This window comes from Strix aluco, chromosome 3 (genome assembly GCF_031877795.1).
Source record: "Strix aluco isolate bStrAlu1 chromosome 3, bStrAlu1.hap1, whole genome shotgun sequence".
NCBI classification, from domain to species: domain Eukaryota; kingdom Metazoa; phylum Chordata; class Aves; order Strigiformes; family Strigidae; genus Strix; species Strix aluco.
This window is the reverse complement of record NC_133933.1, coordinates 10835984-10855206: the sequence shown is the minus strand read 5'-3', so window position 1 is coordinate 10855206 and position 19223 is coordinate 10835984. Positions and strand designations below refer to the sequence as shown.

At 43.3% G+C, this 19223-nt stretch overlaps 1 protein-coding gene across 2 annotated transcripts; it reads right to left on the bottom strand.

The window, feature by feature from the left end:
- Nucleotides 1–13913: 13913 nt before the first annotated feature.
- On the bottom strand, nucleotides 13914–18731 carry TMEM17 (transmembrane protein 17). Of its 2 annotated transcripts, XM_074820588.1 has the most exons (4): nucleotides 18597–18731; nucleotides 15365–15468; nucleotides 14994–15107; nucleotides 13914–14598 (listed from the first exon to the last, which is right to left on the bottom strand). In XM_074820588.1, the coding sequence occupies exons 1-4, from the start codon at nucleotides 18697–18699 to the stop codon at nucleotides 14257–14259; spliced, it is 663 nt and encodes a 220-aa protein (XP_074676689.1). In that variant the 5' UTR covers nucleotides 18700–18731; the 3' UTR covers nucleotides 13914–14256. The 2 variants fall into 2 exon arrangements, with proteins under 2 accessions (XP_074676689.1, XP_074676688.1); XM_074820587.1 differs by lacking the exon at nucleotides 18597–18731 and having other exon boundaries at nucleotides 15365–16394.
- Between the last annotated feature and the right edge of the window lie 492 nt (nucleotides 18732–19223).

Sequence of the window (19223 nt, the reverse complement as noted above, 5' to 3'; positions counted from 1 at the left end):
GCTCAGGAATGTCAAGTCAGCGCATTGGTAGAGGCTGGGGTACCTCTGAGGTTATAGTCATGCTGAGGGACATCTCCAGAGGCTCAGATGTCCTCGTGTGCCCCAGCAGGTTTAGGCGGATAGCCCTTCTCTTGTTCCCTGCTGACCTCCTCCTCTCACCTTCCTTCTCCACTGCATCTGCATGGTGGGGAGGAACCTCAGGCTCATCTAAGGCCTTATTTAAGGTACTAGATGGTAAATGAGCAAAGAGGGGATTTTCATGGACAGATGATAAAGAGATGTTTATAGGAGTGGGGCTGAGATCGGAGACCAGTAGGACACTTCAGCCTTTGCTGTGATTACTCCATGTAGCAGCAGCAGTGGAAAGGGCAGGTGCCACCCAGGCACTCGGGGCACCCATGGGCTCCCTTCTCCCCTGGGACAAACCCCACGCCCCTAGGGGACCCAGGCTGTGTGGTGGGGTGACAGCAAGGCTGGGGCATGCTCCGCTGCCTCGCCCCTGTTGAAACAAGGATCCTTGCAGAAGACCAAGCAAGGAGGTGACAAACCTTGAGACAAATGTCTACGGAAATATTCTTCATTGGAGATGTTGGCTTACTTCTCCTTGTAGTTATTGAGTAATACAGGTAGTAAATTTGGCATGTGCATGATTGTGCAGCCTGTGCTCCACAGGGCAGGGGCTACCAAGGAGTCTCCAGGGAGACTTTAGCTGGGAAAGATTCTGGAAAAATCCCTGAGAGTGTAAATGTATGCAGTGCATCTAAAAAAGGAGTGGTGAGTGGAAAAAAAATCTTCCTTCTTCCTATAGATGCTTTTGAGTGCCATTGATTTTGAGTGACTTTGGCTGGATGAAGTTAGCCATGTCCAGAGCTGGGTAAACTCTGCTCAACTCTCTTTTCTCCATCTCCTCAGAACAATTTGAATGCATGGCTGTGCTTGTTCTAACCAGACAGCCGGTAAAAAATACTACTGGCCTTGCATTAAGCTTTGTGCTTTACTGAATTGGCCAGCCATGTGGCTATGTATTATAGCACTGCTGTTGTATGAGACACTCTTCGCCAGACTGAGCCTTTCCTGGCCATGACCTTTACATGCAATGTACACAGAGGATTTCCTAAGCAATCCCTTGCAGTAAAGTGTGGAGGCTCCAGCAAGCCCCAGGACCCCACGGGACAACAGGAATAAACCCTCCCACAGGCAGGCAAGGCTCAGTGAGTTGCCTCTGCTTGTGTTGCAGAATGCAGAATGTGTTCTTGGAATGACACTAAAGTCTGAAGCCCAAGAGAAATGGCAAAATGGTTTCAGCTTATTGCTGCTGTTCAAAAATGCAAGCAGCCGTGGGACTGGACAGGTGATGAAAATTATTATAGTTTGGAGAGCCCCTCAATGAAAAGTTTAGGGATTGGAGCAGCTTAATTTAAAGGGGAAAGAAATAAAAGGCTGTGGTAATGATATATATCCTAACTGGTTTGTCTCATCATACAGGAATGAGGGGATGCTCCCTGAAAGCAATCTGCAAAGGCAGAGTTTAAACTCATAAAGTAAATATTTTTTTTATCATGTGAAATGGGGCAGTGGGGTTCACTGACAGCAGATACAGCCGAGAGCATGTTCTGTGGTGCCCAAATGGGAGTTAGGTATGGGGGTGAGGACTGAGAACAACACTGAGGACTGAAGTTAAGTGAAAATATATGATGAAGGGGTTGAAAGTTTCCTGCTGCAGGCTATAACTGGTGGGAGTGGGGAAGGGGTGGCTTTGCACAGCAGACTAAACCACATGCAGCTGATGTTGTGGCACCTGCAGCTGGGATTAAGCTGTGTAGGGTCATGCCAGCCGAGGATGAGGACCTTCCTCTGATCAGTGCCCTGGCCAAAACATGCCTCTTTGTGAGGGCTGGTGTGATGCTCTGTGGTGGAAACGGCTCCTTGTTCCCCACCGAGCTCTGGAATGTGCTTCTGGGGCTTTGCTGCGCTCAGGGAAAAGCAGAAATGTGGCTTTAATGCTGTGGTTTGAATGGCACTAGGCTGGTGAGGCTGTAATATAACCACAAACCGAGGACACTCCCTCCTGGAGAAAGTATTTTTTACCATATCAGCTCAAGTGCAGAAACTTTTAGCAGTATTTTGTTGACTGACTGGGTGATACCCACCCAAGGGGGCGACTGCGATGTGGAAAAATGCAGAAAATATGGCTAAGAAATTACTTGGGGATGCTGGGGAAAGCCCCATCTACCGGAAAGCTCAGGCTGCTTCTGAGCAGTGATTCCCACTGAAATTCCCTGGGCAGCCCTTCGAGAACCAGTGATGGTGGTTCAAATGCTATTACTTAGACCACGGGATGGCCATCCCAGATGTACAGAGGGTTTGAGTTACCCCAAATCCCTCAACATCAGTTGGAGCCATGCTGCTGGAGAAAGTTCAGGTGGGGTCACACAAGCTGGTGTGCAGCAAGGCAACCAATGGGCATTGCAGGGAGCACAAGGAGCGCAGGCTTGGGAAGCCTGTGGCTTTGCATCTGAGCAGCTTTTGGGCTGAAAGCTTTAAATTAAGCCATCCCATGATGCAGGTTTGAGGACAGACAGTGACAATGTGGGGAGGTTGAAGCAGTTTCCAGTTAGGCACTGCCATGCTGCGATGGGAGGTGTGGTGGGTGTATTAAGTGTAGATATATTTGCGTCAGCTTCAAATTAATCAAGCAGAGCAGAGCAATGAACCTTGCTCTGTTGTAAAAAGAGGGTGTTTTAGTTCTAGCCCGGTCTAAAAGACTGTTCTCCAATTTCCTACATCTTCAGAGGCTGAGGCTCCCCACCCACCCTGTGGATATCACACAAGAGTTTGATTTCTTTGTTTGAGCTGCTGCCACGTACACAGTTATTACCTGCAGATGTGTGTGTGCAAGCATGGGCTCTGCAGGGATGGAGCGGAGAAGCTGGCTTTGTGGGGGTGAGGAGCACTGTCTAAATAGCGAGATTTCCTGGAAGGAGGCAGCACATACTGTGAATTGGGTCTGTTCCCAGAGCATTTTAACTTGCAAGTGATTAGCTGTTAATTATTATGCTATAAATTACTTAATAAATGAGTATTCTTCACAGCACCTATTGTACCACATGACATCTGCTAAGCTGTGTGAAATACACATAATTACTGTCACAGAAATGTAATTATAGCTCTTCCCCCCCAAATTCTTGTGCAGCTGCCAGCCGTGGCATGGGCACTTGGTCTGGGGCGATGCACAGGCAGTGCCACCATGCACCACCAGTGTTGTCCCCACCTCTAACTCTGCTTTCAGCAAATGCCGGGATTCAACCTACAGAAGGCAAAAAAACTGTGCCCAGCTGCGCATAAGCCTTGGCATCAGGCTTAAAAGCACCCTGAGGATAACATTAAGATCTCCATAGTTAGCTTTAGGAAAAAAAATAAAATAAAATCCTATTAAACATACTGATTTTATCCCAGTTCTGTTTATAAATGTTTTTGCTTTATAAGGCTTTAATAGTTAAAACTCCAAGGAATAGTGCATTCTCCTGCCGGGGTACTTCAGTTCAAAATGTTTTTCCAGTGACCTAACTTTGTTTATGGCCCCGAAGAGGGAGGGGTGGAGTCTCTTAACTGAGATCATCAAAATATTTGTGCTGGTATGTGCATTTTAGACCTGCCCTTTAAATTATTCAGCTTAGCTGTGGCTTGACTTGTTTTGGGCATTTGAGCTTTAATTTTTTCCCCCTAGTTCTTGCTGGTCTGACTTGTGGTAATTGGCTGTGGGACTGTGCAATTGCGGGTTTGGGTGTTTTCAATTGGTTTTTGGGGACATGCAGTGGTCTGGGCTTGCTCAGAGGTGGAACGGGAAATAGAGATGGAGAGCGCAGCAGAAAAACATCTGCATGTGGCTGAGCAAGTGCAACAGTTTAAACTTATTTAAGAGGTTTTCTAACATATTGAGCCAAAGTGCCTCTCTTAAGGGTGGGCTGCACATGTGAGAGATACATTGCTGTAAAGATGTGCTTGATAATGCTAACTGTAGTAGGATTTTGGTCTTAGCTTCTACAGTTAAGCTACATGGTCACAGTGATGATGGGCAATTTTATTCTAGGATTTCCATGTTCCTCTGTATGTCCCTCAGGCCTTCTCATGCTCTCCTCCTTTCCACTCTGGAGACAGATCATGGAAAAGACCTGATGCGGATTCAAAGGTACAAACTGGGAGCATTTAAAGTGATCAGGTTTTATTTTTTTGAAGGGGATGATGGGCATTTTCGAGAAATTAAATCTCTTAAAGCAGATGGCTGAAGTCAGTATATCCTGGAGAAGGAGCCGCGTGCTGCATCTCAGCCAAGAGGTTGTCCTCCCACTGCAGAAAGTTTTGCAAAGCGCTTTTTGTTGCTAGTTCAATTTGCTACACGACACACCGCCTTAAAATCTGGGTCTGTTTGCTCTTTATTTCTCCCAGCCGTAAAGGAGGAGGAAAATAATCCCTTTTCTATCATAACTGGTGGGCGGTAAACTACACTACACCAACCCACACTGCCTCTCCCTGTGCCCATGCTGATTATGCAGCATCTACTGCATCTCCCCATTGACAGGTTCTGGTGCAGACTGCTTATATTTTTGTTTCCATTTTAAGGAGAATGAAGGCACCTGAGATAGAAGGTTTAGATGACTTGGGAAAGTTTCAGCAGTGAATAAAACCCAGTGCACTGCAACTTTGTGCTTGCTCTCCTGCCACAGCTGCTTCATAGGTTGCAAGGGAGCAGGAAGCTTTCAACAAGGATAGTAAGTACTAGATATTACAATGGGGATTTCTTACATCGCTACCAAGAGAAAAAGCTGCCCTGCCCCTCTGCTGGCTGAAAACAGCATAGAAGATCCAATAATTTTTTTTCCCTAAAAGGTTCTAGGCAACAGCACTCATGTAAGTGCACGCTGCTGACAGTGAAGCTGATACCTCCATTTTTTATTAGTTTCCAAATCACACTGAGGCAGCAGCAAAGCAAACAAGACCGTAAGCATTGCTCTTAACACAGCCCTGAAAAGCACTATTCACATGTCTAAAGCATCAAAACCATACAGAAGTGAGAGCAGGAACAAGCAACGTGTTAGAAAGCCTACAGGGTGTTAATGACGTATAGTAAATGGGTGCTGAATAGCAGGGCTGTCACTGCAGGGCTGCTGGAGCACTGAACCAGCTGGATGTGCCTGTTCCACATACAAACAGCACCGGGATTTCTGAATGGGCTGAATCACGTGTGCCTGGAAACATGCCTAATTCCCATAAAAGTATCGGAAGAGCTGTGTTCTGAATATCCTTCATACAGGATGGTGATCTGGAGGTATTAAATGGGCAATACTGTATTATGTGGCAAGCAGGACTGGCTGAAGTGTTTCAGCTTTGGGGGAGAAGGGTCCATCAGCCTTCAGACCCAGAATATCACTTGTTCACGGGGTGATTTCAGCAGTATTACCAAAAAAGCAGTAAAATGGCTCAAAGCACTGTGCAATTTCTCTAAAAATCCTGATCCTTGAAGCATGAAGTAATTATTTATTTTTACAAGCTCAAACCATTTGTTCAGTGGGGCAATGGGCAGAGGTCTTACCTGAAAGAGGTGGTGTTCCCTGCAAGCATTTAGCTCAAATTCTTCAGTATTTTTATGCTTGAAATAGGGCAATATCAAATTTTGAGTGGCTGGTCCTCTGAAAAAGACCGAAACAGTTCAGATACCTTCTGAGGATGAAAAGGTACCAGGTGATATGGTTGGAAATCACTTGTTTTCTGCAGACCTCATGAGAAATGAGTTGTATTTATCCAAGGTTCTGGGGTGGAGGGAATAAAACTGATTTCTCACTCAAGTGGGATGATGTACATCCTCAGCGGCACTTTTAGAGCCCGTGTGCCTACTCTGGTTTTGCATTCAGATAGACATAGTGGTACCATGAAGGTAGGCTGGACACAGAGGTTCTGTTCAAGCTCCTGTCACAGCTGGTGACCACGCTGGGCTGGAATATTCACAACTGGCTGGCAGCCAGCACTAAAAATTCAAGCCGCTGGCCGCCGGATTAACTACCAGCAATACAGCCTGAAACAATGGCAGCTGGCCATATAGTGAAATTAAAAACACAAACAAACTCCTCCTTGGATCCCTGCTGACGGTTCATCTTTTTCTCAGAGTTAAAATCCCCATTGGCAGGGGCCGGATTTCAGGGCAGTGGCATCTGGTGCATCCCCCCATCCAGGAGGGTCCCAAAGCTGTCCTTCACCCAGGGACTGGCTTTGCTGAAGGAGGAGGGACCCCTCGGCACTCCAGGTGGGAATGTGCTGGCCAGGGAGCATAGGGAGCTGTAGTGATGCTCCCTTGCCTTCCTGCACCAGCACCTGTCCTTTAGCAACATAACTGAAAGCTGTACTGAGAAGTGTGAACACGGGCAAACGTGTCCCATCCTACTCATAGCTGTTGGGCCACTTTATTGCAGATGATGTTTAGGACTGAACAAAATTACTCTTTCAGTCCATCCTAAATAAAGCCTTAAAGAATTTTCCTTGGGTGGGTATTTTTTCTTCTTTTCCAATCTCCGTTATCACTGCAATATTTCATGCTTCATGCTTCTGGAAAAAAAATTCAATATTCAAGAACAAAGCAATCCACAGCTTTCCTTCATTTCAGTCTTTTGTATCCTAGGGCTGTCCTAACTCAATAACTGAGTTTTTATTGTGTCACATTTCACTGTTGCTGACTGCAACCAGCCTGGCTAATCCTTTTGCTGCTGCTTTATTGGTATTTTTTGTAATTCATTGTTTGTCCATTCTATTTTCACAGCTTTTAGGGTTTTTTCTTGTTTACCCCACTCCCCAATTCTAGGACATTTGTGGCTGCACTCTGTGACTGCTCAGTAAGTGGTCACATACAAAGACAACAAGTAGTTAATATCAGGAGTCTGATTTTGGCAACTGCCATCACATTTTCTCCAGTTGGGAAAGAGGAAAAATTCAATATTCTCCAAAGTCGACAACACAGAAAGATTTCCATTACTGATGGGAGGGGTGAAAGAGTGGAGAACAACTATATGAGCCAATCTCCCTGTGCATGGGGTACAGATCAGCATGTGTGTTTGCACATATGGAGAATGCTAACCTGCATGATTGAAGTGCTGTTTACTTGCCAATGCCTGTCCAACATGGCACACAAGCCCCAGTGACAAGATCCTACCTTTCCTAGGGGACAGGTTGCAGCTGCTTCTTTTTCTTAAGTAAAGCTGCATAAAATAATAGTTTCAAATTCTCAGGCCCTGCCACGCAATCAGGAGTGGGGTCAAGGTGATTGTAAAAGGACACTGTCTCTTTGTTTAGATAAATACAGATTGCACTGTGCTGATGCTCTTCTACAAAGGGTGCTATCACACGGGAGCAAGTGCCTTCGGGGCAGGAGAAGCATGTTGTTTCTGCTATCTATCAATCAAAGCAGCTCTATCAAATAACTGGACAAGCTGTGATTTTTTTTTTTGGCAGATGAGAACACTCTCAATTTTGAATAAATGAATATTTAATAATCCCTCTCACTGGCTAAAAATTCATGTGTATATGTAGCAAGAAGTGCTCATTTGCTTGCTTGTTATTCTTAGCACAGGACTGTAGATATGGGATAGAGGTGGAGGGGATTTTTATGTTTGGGGATTATACACATACATGTTTGCAGGCACAGAGTACTAGTATTTTAGTGCCTACCGCCACACGACTAACCCTTATTTCTTTTGGTGCGATTGTTTTAAATAAAAGAGGAAAGGAAATCACTGCCTAATGTCAAAATTGTGTGGTGTTTCTTTTTGGTGGGACACATCAGCTGAGCATACTTGCTCTCATCACATGCTCTTCAATGTGGCACACCTGAGGGGTTCACCAGGACAGTCCTGCGTCGTCTGCTGTTGCTGCTCCTCACCAAGTGCCCATGCATCTCGTGAGCATGAGGAGATATCTGCTAGTCAGCCAAAGTTACACTCAGGGCATCCCAAACAGCTGTCCCCATTCAACTCCTTAATTCTGATTTTCGTGTTCTTTCAGCCAGGGTTGTGAGATACTCCCGAAGTTGCTCCCAGCCAGGGTGGGTGCAACCTGAGGTTATTAATCCTTTTCCTCTCTGCAGTAAAGTCTTCTGGAGGTGAGTTCTCAGGGTGGTGGTGATCTTTCTAAACAGCTGTGGCTTTCAGGTGAAGCCTGAGCCTAACAAACAACCAGTTATTTTTTCCTAGGAGCATAGCTTTGTCTTGGCTAAAAGATGCTAATAACTTTTGGAGGTGTGTTTTTAACAGCATGATAACCTTGAAACGTTTGCATCATCACAGTCTCTTGTTCAGACAGCTTAGCTGTGCTTCAGGGCACCCTGAGCCATTTGTCACTGCATTTGAGGCACTCAGAATATTGGAGATGCCTCCAGTAAAGCCTCTGCTGTGTGCTGAGGATTTTCTGCTCCCATCAATTCTGGTATTTCTTCACAGGCAGCTGGAATAGTTTGTATGACTATTGGAAGATCCTTGGCAAAACACTTCCCCCTGCCCCATGTTTTTAGACATGCTCTGCTAACCATGCTGAATCATTTGGAAAAAAAAAAAAAAAAAAAAGAAAAAGGGGTGAACTTTAAGTTTCTTCAAGATTTTCAAAGTGAAGACATTGTTCAAGGACTTGTTGTTCAACCACTCCCAGTTGCTTTACAAAGGAAGGATTTGTAATATTTCTGGTTGTGGCAAGATTTCACTTCAAACTGTGGCTTTTTAAAAACAAAGAAATTAAAAAAAATCAAATACAGAATCCTTCAGCTATATATTTTAATTGTTGACTTTTACATGAATATCCTGCAGTTGCATGCATACGCAGGTACCTTCTGATGTGCTCTTGCAAGTTTTAATCTTGTGATAACTTCTGTATTTCCTGTACAAAAGACCATGGGGTCAAGGGCAAAACAAAGAGACAAGATGCCCATGCTAAAATCCTTTCCGTAATTCAAACACTTTGACTGATAGGAGTTGCTCTGGATTGACATAAGCAGTGGGTTCCTCTTTAAGCAACTGGGGACCAGTAGCTGCATGAGACAAGAGGTTCTGTTCAAAGCTCCAGCCTGCCATAAGCTTTCTCTGTGTAAAGTATTAAGAAATAAATCTCCCCTGGCATTAGCAGTACAAGTGATTAGAAATAGGTATGCCTGATATTTTTCTCACATTAATGAATTCAGCTTATGGCTTGTTTTCAATAAATTGAGAATGAGGTAACTAAAGAGTATTCAAGCATTTTTGCTTCAATTTTTTACTTGGGAACAGCATGGGTCTACCAGTGTGCATAAAGAAGGGTCGTTTCTATCCCTTAAAGAACAACAGTGGTTTCTTTCACAGACTGCAGGAACTCCTCCCCTAACACTGGATGTTTGAGGCAGCTCTCAAGGAAGTCACTAATATTTCCCAAATTCACCAGGGAAGCCACAGGTCTTAGCACGGTTGCACTTGCAGCTGCCTGCCAGATTTGTTCGTTTCTTTCTACGGTTTCTCTGTTGTGCTCATGTTTCTTGGCTAGTATGTGCTTCCCAGGGACTATATTTTTATTACCTTCAAACCTTGGATTGTCTGAAGAAGAAAGTGGTTTTTTTCATAACAAGCTGCAAAAGTTGCATGTATTTAATGAATGTGGAACTGTGTCCTGCAGGCTGCTGCGTCGCTGGGGGAATAATGTTTCCTCTGAATCCCTGTAAGATTTCAAGCTAGTAACTTTGCACATTTATTTCCTTTTAATAAAAACTCTGCTTCATGTACCCAGGGGCTCCTTCAGCGGCATCAATCATCAACATACTCGTTTTCCCTCAGTGTTACAGTTCTTGAACCTATTTATTCTCTTATAGTTTAAATCCTTCTCGGTCTTATCAGCTGACCCTTATACACTGCTTTGCCTGCCTCCTATGGAAGACCTCTTTATTATCTCTGCTTTATTCAAAGCTCTGAACAAAGTCCTTTTTAATTGCTGCCATCTGATCTTTGTCCTGGAGAAACAAAATTTGTTTTTCAAAATAAATGATCTCTGCAGCCTTACCCAGCTATCAAATATTACTATTGACTATCTTATCAGACCGTGTGATGATGCCAATTCTACCTGCTTCATTAACTATTTAAAGATTAACACTGAGTCTAGTCTAGTTTATAAGAGATGAAGGCAAGAGTGAAATGTATGATTTCATTCCTTTGGGCACAATTCTTTCAGGAATCTGAAAGAGTGAATTGTTGATATAGAAAGGTTAATGCTGTACCCCCTTTTTTATCAATTGTCTGTTTTTTATCAAATCTGTGCCTTATCTCATGTCTGCTTTGAGATCTGCTTGAGTAAGGTACATAATTGAAGCCTCTTCCAAATTTAATTTCCCCTTCTTGGAAGTCCTGCAACTATTAAAAAAAAAAAAATAATCCTTTTACAAAATCTATTTTAGACAAGGAACACATGCTGAGTTCAGGTATTAAGAACTTGGCAACTATGCCCTTGAACACAAAATACACCTCATCTTCAAATTGATCAGCAACCTAAAAAAGAGCATTTTAAGATAATATGCCCATTCCTCATTTCTTTTCTCCAGTTAAAGGAAACATGTTGGTACAAATTTCCTTTAAAATTGGCTGTTGGCTTTCCTAACAGTAAACTTGGTGAAATAAACTGAGTTCTGTACATAGACTTTTGCCAGTCAAAGATCTTGCTCGTGAAGGGAGAGCTATTGGTAACTATACAGATCATCAAAAAATATGTTTTGTGGTTTTCTCTGCACAAACCCTAGTGTGGCAAAAAGCTGCTATTGTACAGTTTGTGTTCAAAACTGTCTAGATGCTGCTCAGTGAAATTCCACTAGTTTCCAATGTTCTTGAGTTCCCTTCCATCAATTCTGTAGGGGGGTGGGGGGGAAACACCAGACTCCCTCACTCCCCAGACACGTGCTTTGATGAATCTTAAATTCTTATGTTCTACTCATGAATACTTTGCACTGCAAGATGAGTATGTTCTTCCTGTTATGGGACAACATACCTGCTCATGGCTATCTGAGTACAGGAGGGAGAGGATTTATGAAGGACTGTTAGCTTTCCTGCTGTGCCCCTTTGAAGTTCTCACGTACCTTTCACTGCTTCCAGTCTGTTCTGGAAATTATTCCTGAACTTCTTCATTAAAAACAAACTAAGCTTTCACATGATTGTCTTTAAAACATTAATGCCGTTATTGCTGCTTTGCTCTTGATGCTAAAAAATTACTCCATTTATTTTCTGACTTATATTTACTGTGCAAGTACTTTCTGTAGTGTTTTTTCCATTTTCTTCTCATGTATTTTGATGGTTTTTTTCCCCCCAACATGCTTATAGAAAGCTTCTGTTACAAAGTTTGCTTTTATATGTCTGAAACTTGACTGTTACAGGTGACTAGTATATTTTCTACTTGTTTGATGTCTTGCTGGTTCTTGTGAAATTTGGAAACTGAAGGAAAGTTTCAGTGTGATTCTCCATTTGTTGTTCTGCTTTCCTGGGTGCTACTGTAATTTTCTTATCTTGTCTCTGGGTACCTGAGGAGTAGGAAACTCATGGGAAAACTGCAGCTGTAGGAGCTGAATGTGAGTTCTAGGTGCTTGCAGACTTTCTTCATAATTAAATGTTTAAGCTAGTAATGATGAAATTAAAAATAGACTAGCAGGTCTGTTAGGAAGCCTGAGCAGAGAGAATGCAGAGACTGTGTGTTTATCAAATATATTGCTGAAGCTTTACATCACAGACTGGCTTCTACCTTAAGCATTTCCAGGCAACTCTAAGTGTGTTTCTCTGAATTCTATTTCCTGTATCACCTTATTGACATTCTCTCTCTCTCTCCAGCAAAGAGCTGCCTGTCCCTGCATCTTTGGCTCCTGATGATTGTCTTGCATGGCAATTTGATCTTCCAAATGCATGATTTCCTTATCACTAAAAGCAAGGATTTTGAATCGTATCTCATGGCCTTAGCCTGGAAGCCAGTTCCTTGTTGCCAGCATTGATGTATGGTTGACTTTTTTCCAGCTTTGTTGTATTTGATGTACTTGGGTGTTAAAAACCTTCCTACCCATTACACTCTTAATCTCACAGAAGAGTAAGTTTTAAACTTTTTAAGGCGATACAGGAAAGAAAAACCACAGGATAGGCCATTTTCTAGTTAAGGCAAGATACTGGATTACTACAGGTAATCACTCAGAGCTTGGCTTACTGTACCATCTCACTGTACTTCCCTACTAATCTCCCACAGCAGCCTTTCAATAAGGGGAACAGGCAAGCTACATGCAGAGCAGGAGGGATGGCAGCTGCCCCAGTGTCTCTTCTAAGCTGTCCCAGTGCTTGTCCTTGTTGATGATATCAAGGGCAGACTCAGAGCTGCTCTACCTATGGGAAAGATACTGCTTTCCCTTAACTTGGTATGTTCTCTTAGACAAACTATTGGAAGGCGCTGAAAACTGGCAGTGCTCAGCTTCCACGCTGCACTGTTAGCCTGTACTTTTCTAACACCCAAGTTTTCTTAGTGGTGGATGTGAGCTCCTCGGAGGTCTGCCCAACACCCGTGGCCACGAAGGGCAGCCTTTGTGTTAGTGCCATCATACTTGGGCAGGAAGAGGCAGCTCTCTCTGCCTACCGAGGCACTAAGACACCCGAGTTACAGTTCACAATCAGAAGACAGGCTCCGAGGTATTGCATGTTGCTGTTTGGCCCATCAGGACCCATTATGCCGTTATCTGTTACCCTAATGGATCCTGCCAAGCTTCTCCTATAGCTCATCAGCCCTGACCTTGGCACTCTCCAGTAGAGTAATTGTGGTTGACATAAAAATATGTGCAATGTTCCCATTGCATCAGTTAAGAATGTTTTTACAAGGAATTTCTAATGCTGTAAAAGTGTTTTTGAAATGATGTAACTTCTGCTTAAACCTCAGTCTCTCTTGCAGGCTCTGAATACGGGGCTCTAAATGTTTTATATTACCTCTTAAAGACACTCTTAGAGACTCTCTAACAGAAATCCTTTTTCTGCTCAAAAGCCAATTCAAGCCAGTAAGTTTGTTTAAAAACAAAGGGGTATGTGCTCTGATAATATATGCTTTATAATAACAAAATGAAAAGGAAATTTGGTAGAATTGTACCATTCACTCGTGGATCAAAAAGAAAACGGTTTTGGTATAAAACAAAGCTAATGCCTTCTTTTCACTTGAGGTTCTATAACCTTTAAATATGCAGCAGCTTTAAACATACTTGCCTTTTTCATGTTAGACCCATCTTCTTTAAGTTCCTTTGAGCAGTTTGGATTTTTGTGCCAGCTCTCAAAACTGATAACTCTTGCCCTGCTGAAGACTCAAAGGATTCAGATGAAAAATTTATTTTAACTTATGATCCCCATCCCTCCTTGACAGAAAAAGTGAACTTTTAGCCACTACTGAAACTGGAGAAGATCTAGACTTTAATAAAAATAACAGGAATGAGAAAATCTTGGTGTATGCCCTGGCTTGTGAGAAACAGGCTCTGCCTTTCAGTGACACAAACCAATTTTTTTAATGGCTATAATTTAGTTACTGATGACTTATTGAATCCTCCGTTTGAGAAAATTGCACCACTCTGTTTGAATGGCTTCATAGTTAAAACTTAGCTAAGCCAAAAATGAGTGTAGGAGTTTTGAGAAAGGAATACTTTTAAAATTCCATCCCTAGTTTATTAGTAAGGAATTCCTAGTGCTGGAATTATCTGGAGGGCCATCTCTGAAACTGTAGTCTTTGTTCACTCTCTCATCATTGCTCTTTCTGGGCCTCAAGATTTCTTCGTGTTATTTGTTTGGGGGTTTTTTTGCTTAACTAAGGTACCAGACATTAAATACGTGCAACATATCTGGTAGAGAGAAAACTGGTATCAACACAAATAAAAACATGTATAAAAGATTTATTGTAAATAAAACGATTTTGTGCAAATAGTGAAGACAAATGGCTTCTGGGTTTTTTTTAAAAAAAATACCATGACTTTGTAAAATGTAAAAACCACCAAATCTGCTCTGTTGGTACTCTATGCAGTAACAGTCCACAAATAGTCCACTCAAGCCAGTTATGTAATTGGCTTTGATTTTTCTTGCAGAGTGGAGCTCCAATCTCTGAGGTTTAACGTTGACTCTTAAGCAAGATCTACTTTTTAACATCTCTGATGTAGGAAGGTAAAGAATGACCCAACAAAATGGAAACAGAGCTGTAGCAACATGAGGCCCACCCCTGTTAGCTTCCTGGGCCCTCCCTGTGTGATCCCCAGCCAGCACGGGAGCCCCTACCAGCCATGGAAACTGCTCTCTCTTCTTTACCCAGGCTGTAAAAATCAGGCACAGGATGTTCCTCCAGCTGGTCAAATTCATTAAGGTGGAAGTGAGCTGCCAGTTTGTTCACCATTCTTTTCAGGGTGACAAAGGCTGCAATGACTTGGAAGGTGAGGAAAAGGGCAAAGATGATATGGACTGCTCGCTCCAGTGGCTGAATTTTCAGGCCTTCATTAAACAGCAGGAAGAGAATTGTTGGCAACTGCAGGAGGAGGCTCAGGAGCCAAAATCCAGCTAGCTCAGGCACCTATAATGGGGAGACATCACCTATTAAAAACTGGCAGTTGGAGGTGAAAAAATCCAAAACGTTGTGAAGAAACTTTTTTTTTTAAATTTTCCAAAAGCCAGCACGTAATCTGAAATGTCAAAGTGAGGTGGCTTAGTATTTCCATATACTTTGTTTTTAACCATACTTTTTTTTTCTGACAAAACAGTTTTAGGGAGCGAGAGGGCTCTCTTCTGAGGGAAAATTTCTTGGAATGCACAGATTAAGTGGAAGCTGATGCCAAGGGAAATAGATGCAGACTGTAATTTAAGAGAAATAACCATCTCCTCAACTTAAATCTCTTAGATGAACTGCTAGATCACTTAATCTCCAAAAAGCTCTTCAGAACAAATTAGTATGTACATGCGGTAACATACCTTCTCCTGCAGATTGCCCATGTATCCCAGGTAGAGTCGAATGACCTCTATTAGAGAGGCCAGGATCATGATTGTGACCAGGATGAACTTGTAGTAATCTGACAAGACTGGATACTAGAGGGAAGAAGGGAGGAAAAGTTTCTGCTGTGCTGTTTCATAACATGTTGTTTGTGATGTAAATCAAGACACTGTATGCTACTGTAAGCTGAGAGTGTTGTATTGGCTTTCAAATACTCTTGAACCTCCAGCTTCGGGGAATTCCCAAATAAATCTAACAACGTGTATCTCCAGTGAGCTCTACCTCAGTACTAGGAGGTGTTTGATTAGAAACATATTACATTTGCAAACCATCGCTTTCCTTCAGAACTCACCTTCAGATGGAGCATGATAACTGTGCTGAGCCACCAAAATGGGAAAAAATAGACATTGAAATAGAGGGACATCTGCAGAGGTAAACTGGAAACTATTTCATTATCTGTAGACAGAGAAAAGTCTTTGTCACTCCTAGTTTGTTCCATACTTCCCTTCCATAAATATGACAGAAAGATACTGTTCCATCTTAGCTTCCAGGAGGGCATTAACACTTTTCCAGTCAAATTAAACATTAAGAAAAATATTTTTATATATCCAGAGGAAAACTTCTTACCCTATCTTGAGTTACAACATTTCCTGGAATCTAATGCAACTTTCAGTCCATAGGACACAGAATTGTTATCACTTAGTCATATATTCGAGTGTCTGTCTGATTATTGATTACCTGGTGACTTATGGCTTAGTCCACAATCTCTGACTGATAGGCTTAGCTCAAATAGCACTGTATTCTGACGTTGCAGAAAGAGTTAGTGGTTATTTCATTGCTGTTCCTGAGAGAATGGTCAAAGTTTAAATGAGTACATACTGGATTATTGTTATTTTGTAGATGATCCTCCTGAGTAAGGACTTACTGCTAGAGAGCAGGTTTGCATTGCCCACTCTTCATTTTCAATCTTTATTTAAACATTTGGATGGAAACGATGCTGCAAGAAGCCAGTAGTTCTTTTAGTTCATAAGAGCTAATGATTTCAAATGTGTCAAACTAAAACTTACCCTTTAAAGACTGGAGAGAACGAAATGCATTCACACAATGTAAAGAAAAGCAAATATTGGACTCTAACATGCAGACAGTAAATTCTATATTTAGGATTCTATAACAGACCTACAAGATTAGACTTAAAACAAGGAAAAGCTTAAAAGGGCATTATAAGGGAATCATTCATTTTTAATGGGTGAAGTTTCATCGCCGTATTCTAGTTAAGTGATATTGCATCTGCTTTACTTCAAATACCATGTTTTCCCCAAATGAAGTCTGTAGGCACATCTTCACTTGGTACTACCTGAGCAAGTTTAGAAAGTATTTACTGGAATCTGATGATTTGTATTCAAGTCCTGTGCCCCTGGCACAATGGTGATATTCTATTGAAAATTAGTCTAAACAGTCTGTCTCACTTCCAGCACCTCTTTTCTGACACTGCCTTCTCTTTCCGTATCTTCCAACCACTCATACCTGTCTTTGTTCCACCTCAGTCTGGCATCCCTGTTTCCAGTCCAGCCACATGCAGCCTGGTACAGTCTGTTCCAGAAGAAGTCATTATGCCAGTTGCAGAAGTATTCACCTACAAGACTAGGTGGGAAGGGAGGAGGATTTGGGAATGGAACTGGGACAGACCTTAAGGGTAGTAGGGTGTGAGGGGCAGGGATGTGTTATACTGAAATAGAAGATGCAAGACAACCAATATATTTTTTTTTAGTAACCCCATTTTTAAGCATCAACACTTCCTTGCATCTGCAAAGGAATGAAAATCTATAGGTACCTCAAAAGCAGTTTCACTATCTTCCTAAAATTGACCCTGCTGTACTAATGAATAATGACTCTTAAACACCAGGAGGACTCTGGAGGGCATCGAGATACAATTCTAAGCCACTGTTATATCTTTCAAAATAACATGACCATCCAATTACAAGTAGTTATGTTTCTGCTCTATATGTATTGGATGAAAATTTAATGGTTCATGGCCATATTACTTAAAAACAGAAGCCAAGAGCTCCAATTCCAATTGTGATGACAATGTTTTAGGTATGTTAAAGGTTTCATTGATATAGTGTATTGGATTTGTAACTTCTGCTCAAATTTTAAAACTGTGTTTTGGATGACTGTTTAGCAACATAAACTAATCCTAATTCACCTATCCCTAAACTGAACCAAATGCTTATTTTCTGGGACTGCTAAAATTAATGGAAAATCCAGACAGTATTGTGATGGCAAATTCTTTGATGCTAGAGCAACTTGCTAAGGTATGTACGTCTAAACTTGACTTCTGAAATACTGATCTCCCAAGAAGTTACTGGTACAATTGGTTTCAGTAGGTTGGATACTCACATAGGAGTTTTTATAATGGGAAATGGAAAAGAAATGACTAAAAATAGAAGCTATTCCTGGAGTTAAGAAAAATATTTGTGGTGTTTGATAAATTAAGAATTAGTAACTAGTAAGTGTTAGCAGTTTAACTATACAAAATGAATATTCCTGTCTTGAAATGCCTTTTTGATAATTTTAACAGCTTGGAATGGATTTATCAGTTAAAATGAATATAGCCTTTCTATGTAGACAGACTGTGTTTATTTTCACGCCTACTGTCACTCAAAGGGTATGAAACGGGGGCATGTTGGCCTGCAAGCTTCACTGGCAGTTATGATGAAGGCACAGTTATCGGTCATTATGACAGACTTGGAAAAATAAAGAGAAAGCTGCCGGATTGCAAGCTTGAGTTTTTGCTGCCTAACTCTAGCTTAATACACCTCTTCGTGCTTTAAGCACTCGGCATCCAAACTGGGCAGGACTACTGAGCTTGAAATAACAGCTCTTTTATTTGTTCTGTGTTCGCCCTAAGTAATTTTTACTTCTTATTTGGGCACAGGCAGGGTGCCCGGTGTGAGAGTAACAATGGATTTTATCTGCAGTATTTTATACAAACTCGCTTACTAAGCTGTAAAGGCAGGTGTAGAGTGTTGTCATACCTGCTTTGAAAACAAGACCCTTCCCTGTTTAATATTTGATGGAAGCGGGTCTCAGGCCTGCAACACGTGAATAGCAGGGTGATGGAGCAATCGCTATAGTTTTACCCCAGCCAACATCCACGAAGGCGCACTACAAGACTGACAGTGAAACGAGACCTCATCTTTTCAGATGAAAACAAGACCTCTGCTTTTCACCGCTGGGCCGGCACCGGTGTCGCCGGGCTTACTCCGAGGGCCTCTCCCGGGCCCCTTGATGTGGAGGAGAGCGACGGGGCTCTGGGACCGGCACCTCACCGACAACGATGGGGCGGGGGGGGGCGAGGCGGCTACCCTCTGCCTGGGGTGAACGGGGAGACGGCTGAGGACACATCCCTCACGGCCCTGCCCCAGGGCGAGTGGCATGAGCGGCAGCGCAAGGCCCCGCCCCAACGGCCGCCAGGTGACGGCTGCCGCCGCCATCTTCATTCCCGCGAAGCTTCCCCTCCCTCCGGCCGCACCCGCCGCCATTTTTGCTGCTGGCGCGCCGCCCGGCCAGCCGCTGCGCTTTACCTGCGCGGTCGCCGGGGTACTGCGGGCCGGTGGGGTGGCTGTCGGTGAAGACGGTGCGGCTGAAGGAGCTCAGCCGCCGCCTCAGGGGTTCGGGCAGCGACATACTGCGACCCCGCGGCCCGCCGTTGCTGTGGCGACGGGGCGGGGGCGCGCAGGCGCGGTGGGGCGGCGGGGGCGCCGGCGGGTTCCCGCCAGCAGCGGGCCGGGCCGTTGGCTCCGTCAGGGGCTTCGGGACGGGGTGAGGTGCGAGGCGAGGCCTCTCCCGGTGTTGGGGAAGGGAGAGCGGTGCCTCTGCCCCGGGGACAGTGTTATAGTGGAGCTTTCTGGGAGAGATACCGAGCCCAGAAATTTATGATTGCTGATGTAAAAGCGTGTTTATTTCTGCTCTGCGTGTGAGAGAGGTCACTGCTGCCTCGGCATGCGCTTACTGACACGTAGAGGTGCACTCCTGGTTATTTCTGTCATGTCCATGTGTGTGCACGGAGGAGAACATTTTTGCTGGTCACGGTCACTGTGCAAGCTGGTGCTTTCCTGCCTGATTGTGACTGTCTGTCATCCATGGAAAATGAAAAGGCAGCGCCCAGCAGGCAGGTCACCCCAAGCTGTTCACGACCCAGTCGGCAATAA